Here is a 16,529-nt window from a genome sequence, read left to right as displayed (position 1 = left end):
CACTTTAACAATTAAATTTAGAGAGTGTTAGGGTCATTATTGTACTTGGGCCCAATAATACTTTATTAAGTGATTTAGTTACCTATATTTTGGAACTGGTATCAAGCACAACTATCACTAGTAATAAATTTGATTATTCCTTTGTACTGTACAAAACAAAGTATACATAGTGAGTTACATTGAATAATTGCAACCTAGCATTGAATATACGTTAATGAAATAAAAAATTTAATTCGTTGGTCTAGTAATAACATTTTTAAAAGGCATATTTTTATTGAAAGATTTAGTGTTAACCTCAACTTTATAATAAATAACGCATTATATGCTGGATATCATTATAATATCCCTTTAAAAACAATTTTTTTATTTTATTGCATTCTTAATCCGTTCTTACTATTCATGAATTCATTTAACTTGACAAAATTGAAATTTTAGTTTAGTCTGGTCTAATATGACACATTCCAAATCCCATACTGAAAATTTTAAACTACAGTAAGTATTTGTTTTGATAAAGTATTATTTGTTTTTAATATGTATTGTAAGAAATTTTTCATAAACTGTAACTGGTTGATTTGTGATATTGTTGTTTGTTTAATCGGTTTGGATCAAATTACAGTACGAGTATGAAGAAAAGAGATATGCAAAGTATTAAGACATTTGTACAGAAATGATTAGCTAAAATTAAATTAACTACATTAGAAATGTTTTAGTAGAACGATATTTTAACAAATAGCTAGTGTTTACGGTGCAGTAGTAACTATTTAACAACAGATGTGATAAAGATTTTGTGTCTGATATTAACTTTTACTAGTATATAATGCTATAATCTACAGTTAAAATTTCAAAGAAAATAACCTATAAGAGGTAACTTTGTTAATGAAGGTTAAAAAAGTTGACAAAGAGGTTGCTATTAGGAACTTTTGGCATATCACTAATAAATCATTTAACAATCATTCATGTGCCATCTGATTGGCCAATCATAATCATGCGATATTAGAGCTGTGATTGGAAACCTGACCCTGCTCGCCTTTACTCGCCTTATAAAAGTGTTTGTAAGAGTACGTAATATTTTTTTTAAATGATTTAAATTCGAGCTATCTTGGGTAAGTAAACAAAGCCGCCTTTGCAAATAGAATGCGAATTTGCTGAACTAATTAAGGAGGAGAGAGACCTTGTTGCCCCTTTAACTTCCCATTACCGACCGCAGCGGTTTATACTCACCTTACCACACCCAGGATTGTTACATGTCCCTGAGCCTAATTTGCGCTGCAATAGAGATATTATAAATCAATGTAATTGCAAATTTATTAAAAATCGTTCTCATCAATACCGGTTTATGTTACAATCTTTTAAAAAATTGAACAACCCTCAGATTAGTAAATTTAGCATTAACTTTGGTCTATATTATTTATTGCTAATTATAAAAATGTTTAAAATTTCGAGTTTGACTTGAGAAAATTCCACTCTACGGTTTTTCTTATCCGCCCCATAGCTTACAATATCTTCAAATACACATTCACTGTGATAATTTTGGACAACATATGCAAACAAGTTAAGAGAGATTACTCATGTTAAACACATTTAATATTCCAAATTAAGTAGCGCATTTTTATTAATATCCATGCCTTCGTTTTTGAACAAAGAATTCAGCATTTTGTTTTATTTTGGTTTCAAATTCATCCTTTGAGAGACTTTTTAAGATTTAAAAAAAATGTCGATTAGGAACATGTGTGATTTCAAAGACCTCAAACGTTGCCAGGATACCTTCAATGTTCTTTACCCCCCGTTTCTTATGTATGTATGAAGTATCGGTGTTCACGGTGTTTTATTCAAACTATATTTCTAATGTATGTCTTCAGTTACTACGTCTTAGTAATTTATGTAAAACAAGTAATATTACACATTAAGAATCGTAAACTACAAATTCTGACGGATGAAAGTTTTAAATTAGTTAACTCATTCAACATTTTGTTTGCCTCTATCTCTGTACATGTGTCGTGACGTGACCTCGGCTAGTATGTAGGTGATTTAGTAGTAACAACACTTATAAAACACAAGGAATACAAATTTTTGACCACCCAGTTATCTATTTTTCACGGTATATGTATCATGGTAAAAACCTCGTAGTGAAAAAATTATATTATCAGTAACTGCTATTATAGGCATCTGGTAGAGATTATATGATATACATTTTAAGAATATTAATTAATCTCTTTGCAATTCAGTTTTGTATTATTACATTTTCCACTAATTTAGTTTTAAAAGCATGTGGTTATTTTCGCAGTAAACTCTGTAACAAACTGTAAAGCCGGCAATTCAGTGCTGCACTCTAACGTATTAGAGAGAAAGCTTATGCGGTAGGCAGATCACAATTCTTCGTACTCCTAATAAATCACATCCCAAAATTAGATCATGCTTCTTCGCGATGCTACCTACAGTAGCATTTTAACTCTGGAAGATGCTCGATATACGAGTATACGACCTGGTTTTTGTAATCTATGTTTTATCTATATGTAAGGTTCGTGAGCTTTGAAGTCGTTTCAATTTCAATGTTGGTAACTTATATCAAAAATAGCCTCCTTTTTAACACAGGAAATACCAGTATCAGTGGTTCTTTTTAATCCCGTGTGTGTTCAGGATTTCTACATGCGCTTCCTGAAAAAAACACCTGTTGGTTTGTAACCATCAAGTTGCCCTTATCAATGGGTGCACATCCTTCATAATTTCATTAGGCTTTTATCTAGGCTCCTATCTGCCAGATTCTCAGAATTTACAATTCAATGTTACCTCATTCTTTCGATGATCCTTTCTAATTTTTAAATTTATTTTGCTGTACGCATAAGAAAATACTCCAGGCTCTAGAATGTTACAAAATGTTTATGTTAGTCAGGGCACTTGTATTACTAATAATATGGAAAAAAAATTTTAGCAGTAACATTTATGTTATATATTGCCCTTCAATTCATGTGCCTGGTAGCATGAGGTACAATCTTGTAAACCAATCGAGTAACAAGAATACGATTTTTATAGTAGTTGTAAGGAATGTAATACATATTTAATGCGGCGTATGGACAGTGAAATTCAACATATTGTGCAGGAAATCATGCTTCTCAGAATATACAACATATAAACTCATAAAGTACAATCTTGAAAAACACACACACACACACACACACAATCTATAACATATGATTGTATATGTGCTTAATAATTATCGTCAGTTAGGTAGGTTTACGTTGGTTTAAATGTTGTAATATAGCCTACACGCACGTTACATCTAGATTGATTTATTTATTCAATATCTACCATACATTTAAACTAATAGTCAATATCAGTCAGTCCTAATGTAGACTAATTTCTAATGTTTTTAAGCTTTGAAAATTTAACCTTTGTGTAAATAGTGTCTGTCCTGCCTTACATAATTGGCCGTTTGTCCATATGTATCCACTTAAATTGATTTTGTCTGTTTTGATAAACAATTTTGATATCAAAAATACTGAGAAAATTGAGTGAGTATCAATCCATGTAATCTCCAATCAGAATAATTTTAACAATGCGAACTGAGTAGCTTATTTATCTGCTTGAAGTAGAAAAAATCTGTCTTCAAGAACTATTGAGTCATTTAAGCGGTCTTTTAATTTTTCTAAATCAACAGTTATCATTACATAATACGATGTATATCAAACATTTAAAAATAAATTACGACGATTTTATTGTATTTTTGCACAAAAACTATTTTTTAGCTCATACTTGACACATAAAAATAAATATTTTGAACTTAGATATTAATAATGTTTCAGACTTTTATTTGTAGTACTTTTCCAGAAGTATCAAAAACCGAGTTTTTCGCGAAACATCTTTCTAATGTAAGCAAGAAATACTACACGTCTAGCAGTCTATAAAAAGTAATACAATAACTCCAGTACCGCATAAGGTTTGCCAAAAAAGCCTTAAAGTAAATCGTTTATAAACTGTTAAGTCATTACAAAGATAATATATCTAATTCAAGAGAACAAACTACAAACAGACAAAACAATCAACATTAGACAAAAATATCCACTTTAACAATTAAATTTAGAGAGTGTTAGGGTCATTATTGTACTTGGGCCCAATAATACTTTATTAAGTGATTTAGTTACCTATATTTTGGAACTGGTATCAAGCACAACTATCACTAGTAATAAATTTGATTATTCCTTTGTACTGTACAAAACAAAGTATACATAGTGAGTTACATTGGATAATTGCAACCTAGCATTGAATATACGTTAATGAAATAAAAAATTTAATTCGTTGGTCTAGTAATAACATTTTTAAAAGGCATATTTTATTGAAAGATTTAGTGTTAACCTCAACTTTATAATAAATAACGCATTATATGCTGGATATCATTATAATATCCCTTTAAAATTTTTTTTTTATTTTATTGCATTCTTAATCCGTTCTTACTATTCATGAATTCATTTAACTTGACAAAATTGAAATTTTAGTTTAGTCTGGTCTAATATGACACATTCCAAATCCCATACTGAAAATTTTAAACTACAGTAAGTATTTGTTTTGATAAAGTATTATTTGTTTTTAATATGTATTGTAAGAAATTTTTCATAAACCTGTAACTGGTTGATTTGTGATATTGTTGTTTGTTTAATCGGTTTGGATCAAATACAGTACGAGTATGAAGAAAAGAGATATGCAAAGTATTAAGACATTTGTACAGAAATGATTAGCTAAAATTAAATTAACTACATTAGAATGTTTTTAGAACGATATTTTAACAAATAGCTAGTGTTTACGGTGCAGTAGTAACTATTTAACAAAAAAATAACAATCAGATGTGATAAAGATTTTGTGTCTGATATTACTTTTACTAGTATATAATGCTATAATCTACAGTTAAAATTTCAAAGAAAATAACCTATAAGAGGTTAACTTTGTTAATGACGGTTAAAAAGTTGACAAAGAGGTTGCTATTAGGAACTTTTGGCATATCACTAATAAATCATTTAACAATCATTCATGTGCCATCTGATTGGCCAATCATAATCATGCGATATTAGAGCTGTGATTGGAAACCTGACCCTGCTCGCCTTTACTCGCCTTATAAAAGTGTTTGTAAGAGTACGTAATATTTTTTTTAAATTATTTAAATTCGAGCTATCTTGGGTAAGTAAACAAAGCCGCCTTTGCAAATAGAATGCGAATTTGCTGAACTAATTAAGGAGAGAGACCTTGTTGCCCCTTTAACTTCCCATTACCGACCGCAGCGGTTTATACTCACCTCACCACACCCAGGATTGTTACATGTCCCTGAGCCTAATTTGCGCTGCAATAGAGATATTATACTTTAAAATCAATGTAATTGCAAATTTATTAAAATCGTTCTCATCAATACCGGTTTATGTTACAATCTTTTAAAAAATTGAAACAACCCTCAGATTAGTAAATTTAGCATTAACTTTGGTCTATATTATTTATTGCTAATTATAAAAATGTTTAAAATTTCGAGTTTGACTTGAGAAAATTCCACTCTTACGGTTTGTCTTATCCGCCCCATAGCTTACAATATCTTCAAATACACATTCACTGTGATAATTTTGGACAACATATGCAAACAAGTTAAGAGAGATTACTCATGTTAAACACATTTAATATTCCAAATTAAGTAGCGCTTTTTTATTAATATCCATGCCTTCGTTTTTGAACAAAGAATTCAGCATTTTGTTTTATTTTGGCTATGTATTTTATGTAATTACATATAGGTTTTTTGTGTTAAATAACTGTTTCAAATTCATCCTTTGAGAGACTTTTAAGATTTAAAAAAAATGTCGATTAGGAACATGTGTGATTTCAAAGACCTCAAACGTTGCCAGGATACCTTCAATGTTCTTTACCCCCCGTTCTTATGTATTTATGAAGTATCGGTGTTCACGGTGTTTTATTCAACTATATTTCTAATGTATGTCTTCAGTTACTACGTCTTAGTAATTTATGTAAAACAAGTAATATACACATTAAGAATCGTAAACTACAAATTCTGACGGATGACAGTTTTAAATTAGTTACTCATTCAACATTTTGTTTGCCTCTATCTCTGAACATGTGTCGTGACGTGACCTCGGCTAGTATGTAGGTGATTTAGTAGTAACAACACTTATAAAACACAAGGAATACAAATTTTGACCACCCAGTTATCTATTTTCACGGTATATGTATCATGGTAAAACCTCGTAGTGAAAAAATATATTATCAGTAACTGCTATTATAGGCATCTGGTAGAGATTATATGATATACATTTTAAGAATATTAATTATATCTCTTTGCAATTCAGTTTTGTATTATAACATTTTCCACTATTTAATCTCTAATTAAAAGGTTTTAAAAGCATGTGGTTATTTTCGCAGTAACTCTGTAACAAACTGTAAAGCCGTCAATTCAGTGCTGCACTCTAACGTATTAGAGAGAAAGCTTATGCGGTAGGCAGATCACAATTCTTCGTACTCCTAATAAATCACATCCCAAAATAGATCATGTTTCTTCGCGATGCTACCTACAGTAGCATTTTAACTCTGGAAGATGCTCGATATACGAGTATACGACCTGGTTTTTGTAATCTATGTTTATCTATATGTAAGGTTCGTGAGCTTTGAAGTCGTTTCAATTTCAATGTTGGTAACTTATATCAAAATAGCCTCCTTTTTAACACAGGAAATACCAGTATCAGTGGTTCTTTTAATCCCGTGTGTGTTCAGGATTTCTACATGCGCTTCCTGAAAAACACCTGTTGGTTTGTAACCATCAAGTTGCCCTTATCAATGGGTGCACATCCTTCCTAATTTCATTAGGCTTTTATCTAGGCTCCTATCTGCCAGATTCTCAGAATACAATTCAATGTTACCTCAGTCTTTCGATGATCCTTTCTAATTTTTAAATTTATTTTGCTGTACGCATAAGAAAATACTCCAGGCTCTAGAATGTTACAAAATGTTATGTTAGTCAGGGCACTTGGGTTACTAATAATATGGAAAAAATTTTAGCAGTAACATTTATGTTATAAAATAGTATTACAGACTCACATTACATATTTCAGATCCATACAAAGGTAGGCCTGAGACGGCCCTTCATTCATTCCTTCCCCTCACGAAATCCATGTCCTTTGCCGTATTCACGAGATGTTGCTATTCGCTGAATCAAGTCGTAATAATGACATGGACATTTTTGTATATGAATGTTCTGTTAGATTCCTAATTTGGCCGGCTGCATGGTTTGTTTTAACATTACATCTGCTGGTGTCATTGTATTCTTTTATATATTTATGTTGTCTCCTTTTTTTCTACGATTACATTTGACTGAGTAATAAATGCAACAATCACCTTATTTTTAAGAAAATCACACATGGTATGGAGAAAACATGTTAATGATCGAAACAGAGTGTACGACAGAAAAATCATTAATTGTTATCAAACATGTTATCATTATATTATACTTTGAAATTTGTATTTAAAAAAGTAAAAATCACAATACTCATAAAACTCATAAACATAATCTCAAACCATATAATTACAGATAGTGATAAGCTACAATTACTATTAGCAATATACCTGTAATCATAAATCTATTGTATTATCTCTATGATAGTATCTTGAACAAATATATTTAAAACGAGAATAATACAGTTGAAACTCAGCCATTTGGTGTAAAAGTCAGTATTAATGTTTTTTTTTATATAAATTTTATAATCTCTAATGTGTAAATGTTATTAAGAACAACCTATAAGCCTTCGGAACAAACAAAATTAGCGTTTGAATAGAAAACACCATTAAATCAGTTTTAGACATCGATAGCTTTTTGCATTTCTTTAGTATGTTATGTTATTTACTTCAGAAAACACATAAAGTAGTATGCACGTATTACAGTATATTAGTGACATTTATTTCTACCATATAAACGAATCATTAAATTCAATATATTCAATAAACAGCACTCATTTACATCAAAAATATATTCAAAAAGCAAACGAAGACTATGCTCTAACAATATAAATTACACGTATAAATCGTTCGAAGAAATAAAGGTGGCAGAATGAAGAGACTGATCCAATAAAGGTTCAACTTCAGTGACAGAAAGAAGGTAGGGCCTGTCTTACGTGATACTCAAGAGTTAGGATTGGAATGATTTCTTTGTGCTTTAGACGACGGACGAGGTAGAGAGATGGCTACTTTTGTCTTTGCTTTGACCAGTTTCAGTCAAACCTTTCACAACTGTTTGACTGTTACGTAAAACTAATTATCTTAGGTTATCGTAATTATTATACAATGTTGTCAACACATACATTTTTCAAATTTAAGGGAAATAAAATAATATAATCTCGTAAAAATAATAGAAAATGAACTAATACTGATTATCGAATATATACTATAATAATAGTATGATGGTTCTATGCAAGTAACTTTCTTGGCGTACACAGTTAAAATTTTCCTAATAAGTATTTCCCATAAAATATATTTCTACTACATTTACAAGAATACCACTTTGTAAAAATTACATTGTTTAGAATTAAGAAATCAACAGTGGTACTACTAACCAACTAACAGTAACAGTAACAGGTATTGCTCATAGTAATAGATCTTGAGTGGAGTTTACTGGTATATGAAAAAAATTATTTTTTAGAAATAAAAAATAATTAGCGTATATTGATATTATTTTTAATTCCCTCACATTTTATTTAAACCTAGAGCACTGTTTATAATAATTGAAAATTAAAAATACACTTTAAGGTAATTTAAATTTAAATTTTATTGGCATCATTTCACTTACTTATGAATAATAAATGAGATTAACTGTAAAATTTAGCCTTTTTTCAAATAAATTACTATATAATGATCATGGAAATTTTCATTTAAGGATACCAATTATGTCAGTGATATAAATACCACTTAAAATAACTTATGTAACAAAAACTGTTTATTATAGTCTTAATAGTATACCTGTGTACTTATTAGTAATTGTAACTGCTGGTAATATCGTCACGTTTAAAAAGAAAACAGAGAAATATTATATTTTTAATTTTAAAATTTCCAGTATTTATTTATTGGATTATTAATTTATGCACTTAATAATTAAACTGTCTATAATATTTTAATATGTTAACACCATTCACCAGAAACAGTCCTTGTACTTTCATGGAGAAGGTTTCAGCGACAAGTCTAATGCCAGTAGAAGACGCACGCTTGAACACCAAAGTTTAACGCACTGGTAACTGGATTAATTATAAATTACTGCCTGAAACACAGCGGTGTGTGAGAAGGATATATTCTTATTTTCCATCAGAAACAATATTGTTGAAAATAATTTATTATTGAAATATGGGTTGTGTATTTTCTTGGCGTTGTCGGAGTCTAGTAGTCGAGGGTCTGGACGTATTTTTTTCTGTCTGTTTGTCTGCACAATGTCTCAAGAAAACTGCGTGGTCATTGCTCCTATTGGCGTATGGAATTTGATTGAGCGTTAACAAAAGTTTCTACATTTGTTTTATTGCTAAAAATGAAAATTTCTGAATAAATTAATACTTTAGTAAACTGAATACTTAATAATAAAATTTTAATTCATACGAAGTAGAATACATATAACCTAATGGCAGAATGAATAGGCTTCAAATTTAAAATACAACTTCATTGTAGACTGTCACGTAACACGTGGTGTAGCATACTCGTACGTAAATGTTTAATGTACATTATTAATTAACATATAACTTTACTATTGATTTTTATATCCACAAATTTTCTACAATTTTAAAAACAAAGGATATTTTTGTCTACAACTAGTAAGGTTAATGAAAAGGATAAATAATATTATATTACATTCTGAAATGAAGTAAATATTACAAAATAATATTTATTTAGTAACTATATCCGTGAGTAGCAAATATTATTAGACTAAATGTCGAAAGGTTTTTAAGCACCGGTAATTAATTCCATTAATTAGGCTTCCCAAGCGTGTAGGGGAGGGGCAGCAAACTGCAATGGGCCGAAATAATTAGTGCGGAGTTTAATACTGAAGTGGGTTTCAATAAATGATTGCCAGCATCAATTTAAGCGTATATTGGAACGTTCGATAAGATTAATTTTAATTCCATCGTTCCTTTATATCTTCAGCTTCATCGAAATCATTTCCGTCTCTATAAGCTTGCATATCGTGTTCTATTAAACTGGAAAATTGTCTTTGTAAATAAGGAAAATATTGCAAACTCAGTTTAATCCATCACTGATCTGTAATGGAGGCATCAATGGAGTTTTTCGTAGCCAGTGCTTTAATTCGTGAGAGGATGGGTGAAATATCTGGGTAATATTCAAATTTACATTATATAATAAAAATAAATAATATATCATCGTCTTTTTTAAAAGTTTGCTCCTACTTATACAACCTTTTTATAGTAATGGTATTTAATAGCTCACACATATCACTCCTGTCAGAATACAAAATCTATGTTTTATTTCAATAAATACTTGCAAGTGACACAACGCTAAAGATCAGGTTGAGCATAAACTAATTTTCTCATATTTTTTTATTTCTGTCAAATTATTTTTGTATGCGAAGTTTTTGGATTTAAGAATGCGTACCTTGTGTTAAACCGACTGTTTATAAAATAAAACCATAAACTAATTATCGAATCTGATGAGAACTAATTTCACCACAACGCGCTTAGGTATATTCATTTAATTATCAATCAATTTGCAAAAATAATTTCATAGATTTAATGGTAATTGTAATTAGTGGTCTCAGTGAATTTTATGAAATTACCAAACGAGTAAAACGTGCCACTAGATAGTGCTTCAGTCGAGCTATAATTTGATTATGGTTACAGCGTAATTGTGTTCATATTGCCATCCTTGCTGTTTTAGAATTTGATTTTGGCTACGCACTTCTGCTAAAATACAAATAGTCCTGTTTACAGCATATTAAATATGAAATAAATAATGACATCGATCAAAAGATGATATTACGTCATTCCGGTCCTCTTTGGTGGCGCCGATCCAGGGTCCTAGAAAGGATTATCCGGTGGTTTGATAAAATGCTGGAGGTGGCTATTGCTGGTTAGACTTGGTGACTGTCGATCGCACAAACAAGATTGTCAACGTCATGGTCATCGACGAGGACGGTTGGCTGTCTGTGACAGCGGTTAGGGAGAGGCTGCTCGAGTACGAGTCGCTTTGGCTGAGCTTAAGCAAATATTAATACGGTGTGTTTTGATCATTTTACTAGACTGAGTAGTATCTCCTCATTACAGTTGTTGTTGAGAAATATATTACCTGGATATTTTTAGTTGTCGTTGCAACGTGCGTTTTTCATTACACCATTAATCCTATATCAGGTAAGAAATGTAAAACTATTTTTAAAATAAGTAACCTTTTCAGAAATAATTTGGTTTGATATAAACTTATTTGAATGCATCAACTAACCATTACCACATTAAAAACACTATTAAATTAATTACGTGAGAAAATAGATATAAATGTTTTAAAATATGTTCTAAACTTTCTCTAAAAATTTAATGAAAGTATTCTTAGTGCAACTTAATACAAAATGTATTGGTTGATATTAAATAAATATAGTAATGAATTAAGAATTTTTTATTTCAATTCCTATTAACCTGTACTTGGTTATCCACCAAATAAACAGCTTCTTTGTGTATAGTTTATTTTGTAAGATACAAAAATATAATTGATAATGGAAATTCAGACATTTGCTATCGTTATAATTTACAAAATGTGTGACAATACCTTTCGTGGGTACGTAATGGCAGTGACCCATTATGGCTTGTGCTGGGGTTATGTGTGCTCGTGCTTGTGACACGTGGATTGGCAATACCTGGGTTAATCTTCTCCTGTCTGAGATTCAACCTGCTATTGAATATGAAGTTTTTTATAGTTTTGGTGACATTGCATTGCCGCATGTTATTGGTTTTAAGCACTTTTTTATGAATTAAATTACTCACACCTAATGAAAACGGTAGATTTCAATCCTTAAACTGTGTCATACATTTAGTAACTCGTAAACGATGTAAGATGTCCGAAATCCTACTATCGTTTCAAAAATTGCTAATGAAGACTCCTTTGAAATTTCTTACAGTCCAGCCTAGACATAAATGTCAAGGTAAATTGCAGGGATTGTATAATATTTTCAAACATTCTCAGTTTCTTGTACAATTGTAACCTCTAAGGTATAGTAGTGGGAAAGATATAGTGAGATAAAGCTCACTGAACCGATCGATTTTCATAAGTTTATAACTCTATAATCCAAAATTATCCGTCCCTGGGAACGACGAGACACAAGATACAAGATAGCGACGTCGACTACGCTACATTGAGATAAGAATTCCGAATGGAATTTGGATCACCCACCGATTGCATTGCAATTTCTCTCTGTACTTTTCCCTGCCCAATAAACGTTTGCATTATCTACACAAATGAGCTTAACCTAAAATGATACTAAACTAAAATAATCTGGGTAATTTATTAACCCAAACAAAATATCAGTTTGTAATATAAGAATTTCAGATTTTTTTTATAAACATGCCAATCGAATACACTATCATGATGGAATATATTTGGAAGAAATTTTTTGATGCTTTTTCTGTCATGGCCCTCAGAAACTAACACCATTGTACTACAAAATTATGCATTTAATACTTGAAAAAAATGTTGATATATATATATATATATATATATATATATATAAAACTTTCACTTTTGTACATTCATTAAAAATTTTCCAGATTGCGTACGAAAAAATAATAGGAAGGAAACGATTATATCTCACACAATGTTTGGAATGTTTGAGAACTTCAATAACGTTTGCAGAAATCTATTTCACTAAATACATCTAGAAAAATGCTTTGAAATATTCATGTAACATTTTTTTCTAAAAATTTTTTTACTAAATGATATTATTATGGTTCGAGAACAGTGGTTGTTAAAATATCGGTAAAGGGATGATTTATATCAGTTTATCTCGCCACAAACAAGAATAAAAAGTGTTGGTATGCTAAGGCTAATTTTACAAGTTGTGTATTTAATTGTTTTTTGTTTTATGTTACATTAAGTTTTTAGATGCCAGCAGTATAATAGATTTGGAGTTTACACAGTAAAATTAAGTAATAAGTAATTTTGATTGCAAATTTAATGCCTTCTTCGTTTAAATCAATCAAATGCACGTTAGTAAAAACATTACAGCTTAAAAAATTATTTTGTCTTGTAAGATTTAAAATTGAAGGATCATTTCTAAAATCTTGTTAGTATTTGATGGTAAATTTCGACTAGTTAAATAAAAAGCTTTTAAAACCATAAATATATCCATACAACGTAACGGAAAAACTCCATAAAATCAAAACATGAATGAGATGGGTTTCTTATTTATTACTTTAAAATTAGTTTTAACTTAATTTAAACTTGTTTTATTGTGTATTTATACGTTCCACTCCAAGAAATTATAGCGTATTCTAATCTACTATTTACTAATGCAAAATATAAACAGCGCCGAACTTGGATTAGATATACGTTCCACAAACGGGAAAAAAAGACTATTGACTGTTATGAGTTTTGATTTTAGTGTAATGATATGTGTTTTACTGCTTAATTCACTATCTATAATTACACTGAAATATTTTTCTTCTTTAGTAGCCTTGATTTTCGAACAATTTCAAGGGTATTAACCATCTAAACATTTATAAATAATTTGATTATTAAATTCAATGAACCCTCTTAAGCTAAAATTAGTTCGGTTTGATTTTTGTGTGCTGAGAATCAATTTATGTTTTTCAAAAACCACCATTTCAATGTATTCAGATCACTTTTCTCTCAGATTCTTCACACTTCTCACTTATACAGTAGACACCCGTGTCATCCGCAAATGTGGTGATTTGGCCAATTTTTATGAAGCATTACAAAGGTCATTGGCATATATACTCGTAAGAAACAAATTTGGTCTAAATACCGATCCCTAGGAGGACTTCGTGCCTAACTACACCAATTTTACTTAGAAGACCAATGATTTTAATACATTGTCTCCAGTTTTGTAAGTAGCTGGAAAACCAAGCATGAGTTACCCCACAAATTCCTCAATTGCATAATTTCTTTAATAGAATGGCATGGTTGACTGTATCAAATGTATATCTAGGAAGAGCTCACACACACACATATCATTAGTAATTCCTTCATTTAATTTGCTAACAAAATCTAAAACAGCTCGTTTTCTATTCATTCCTTCTCGAAACCCATACTGATTATTGCTAAAAAATCATATTTTAAAAGCTAATAAGATTTTTTCCACTACTTTTATATAATTTTGAAAAAAAAAACATTAAAATAATACAATTGGGTGGAAATTAAAACAATTGTTAAGCGGTTTACCTTTATAAATGTTTATTACAACAGTTGTTTTAAGACTCTGATGAAAAATTACCGTCCGATTCATTATTAACTTCCGAAATACCTTGCAGCTCAGTACAGTTCCTGCACGAATACTGTACCAAGTCGTGTCCCTTTTTTCCAGATCAAAAATTGTTTTCTTTTAAAACTTTATCAGATTTTAAATCGTCAATAAATTTTAAATTTTTTATCAATCTTGGAATACAAGTTTCAGTGTTCTCTATGCAATAAACCGTAAGACTCATTAAAATCACTTATACGTTTCCTTTGCTAATCGCGCATTTCACTGAAACCATACAATATGAAGTCCTTATGAGTCGTAGTCCTCTGGCGTTATCGTACCTGCACTAGTTTTCAGTCTTATACTCTTCCGTCGTACTTGGCCAGCACTTCCAAACAGTGTTCTGCTTCTCCAAATTAGCTAAATCCGCGGGAGCTATACTAACGCGGTTTGCACATGTTCCACAGTCCCTGCACGATAATTTTTCCTGACTTTTTTTAACTAGATAAGCACACTTTGCAATTAGAAATATTTTTAAAAACTTATATAAAAAGTCTCAAACTGTCACTGACAATATATAATGGCAAGGAACACGGGGATACTTAACGATAGCCACTAATGCACGGGAACACAGATAGGAGAATTCTTTTTGAATTCTGACTCATCACTGTCATAACCGTTAATCTCAAGCCATGTCCCCTCAGAAGGAGGGAAAACCAGCTCTGAACCAGCTTCTCCAGTCAAAACAGGCAGGGTGTTGCACACCCTTACGTCTAGGCCGCCAAAAATCTTGGACTCTTAAGGAACGGATATTACCGACCCCTCTCTCTCTTTTAATCCAGTTTATTTTTCAAATCTGATTCAAAACTTCAGCTAAGAGCAACTACGCTACGCATTATTTCTCATTTTAACATAACTAATTATTGAGAAACTTTCAGAATTAGAACTCCAACTCCAACTTAAATTATCTCATACATAAGTCTGTTATGGATATGGTCTCAATATCTTTTTATTTATTTACAAAACACACAGCTCTAATTTAATGTTAGATGTTAATGTTATAGGTTTAGTGTCTTCAACAATCCGAAATATACTCATATACTTAAATCTGTAATTCTTTTAATAAACTAAGTATAGTTTATTATTTGGATCTCTCCAGGAATGATTGCACTGAACGTTTGAGATAAATATAACATACAAGAGATATATACCACCTTGTACATATGTACGTTTAAAGGACACTATATTTATACGTATCTAATATTCTGAATGATCGGACCGCTAGTTTTAACACTATTCAGTAATACAAAGTTACGAAAGAGAGACTTCTAGATAACCTAAATTATTTGTAGTGAATAATTATTTGTAGTGAAAGCGAGGTCCTGTTATAACTCAACCGCACAGTATTTTATGTCTGTACGTTTATGTGCTAATTCCTAGATTTTTTTAAATTATACATGTATAATAATTAGGCTGCTTTAATATAAGTTTTTAATTCATCGGATCAAAATTGTTTACATTTAAAATGTTTCTCCTGACAGACTATACTACAATATTTGTCGTATCATATAGATGTTCTAATCTAATCATTCCCGTTTTCAGGGTGATAGTTTAAATCTTATTAATAAGAATCAATAGGACTTTCAGTGTTTTCGGCCTTTTATTAGGTCATAAAACTTCTCCAGCCACAATAAAATGTAGGCCTGAAGGTTTTGAACGTATTCCTAAATCTTACACGCGTATATTTTAGAACAGCCAAATAATGTCTGTTATGTATCGCTTAAGCTTTTATAACACCTGGTACTTTTCATTTGTGAGTCAACATTAGTATACATTATAAAACAGTGAAAATCTAAGGAACGAATTGTCGGATAGTTCTTAAAACCTATTTTATCAAATAACCCTGCGTTTTCTTTAATTCAAGATGTCCTAATCATTATATGACCATTACTTTGTTGCTACTTTAGCAAATGAAGATATACAAAACTAAGAATAAGCTAGTGTGGCTATAGAAAATCCTATTTGAAGAGTATTACATGTTAATTTTATTGTCATTTAAACATAAATAAAATTCTTATTTCAATAGCATATACCTATCAAC

At 30.4% G+C, this 16,529-nt stretch overlaps 1 protein-coding gene across 1 annotated transcript in view; it reads left to right on the top strand.

Annotated features, from left to right (window-relative positions):
- Nucleotides 1-11,236, top strand: part of LOC124353174 — a 131,755-nt gene extending 120,519 nt beyond the window's left edge. The window contains exon 3 of the mRNA XM_046803049.1: nt 11,100-11,236. Within this exon, the coding sequence (XP_046659005.1) occupies nt 11,100-11,236 (137 nt within the window). The remainder of the gene's footprint in view (nt 1-11,099) is intronic.
- Nucleotides 11,237-16,529: the final 5,293 nt, after the last annotated feature.

This window comes from Homalodisca vitripennis, chromosome 1, assembly GCF_021130785.1.
Source record: "Homalodisca vitripennis isolate AUS2020 chromosome 1, UT_GWSS_2.1, whole genome shotgun sequence".
Classification (NCBI taxonomy): domain Eukaryota; kingdom Metazoa; phylum Arthropoda; class Insecta; order Hemiptera; family Cicadellidae; genus Homalodisca; species Homalodisca vitripennis.
This window is presented reverse-complemented; position numbering and strand designations above follow the sequence as displayed.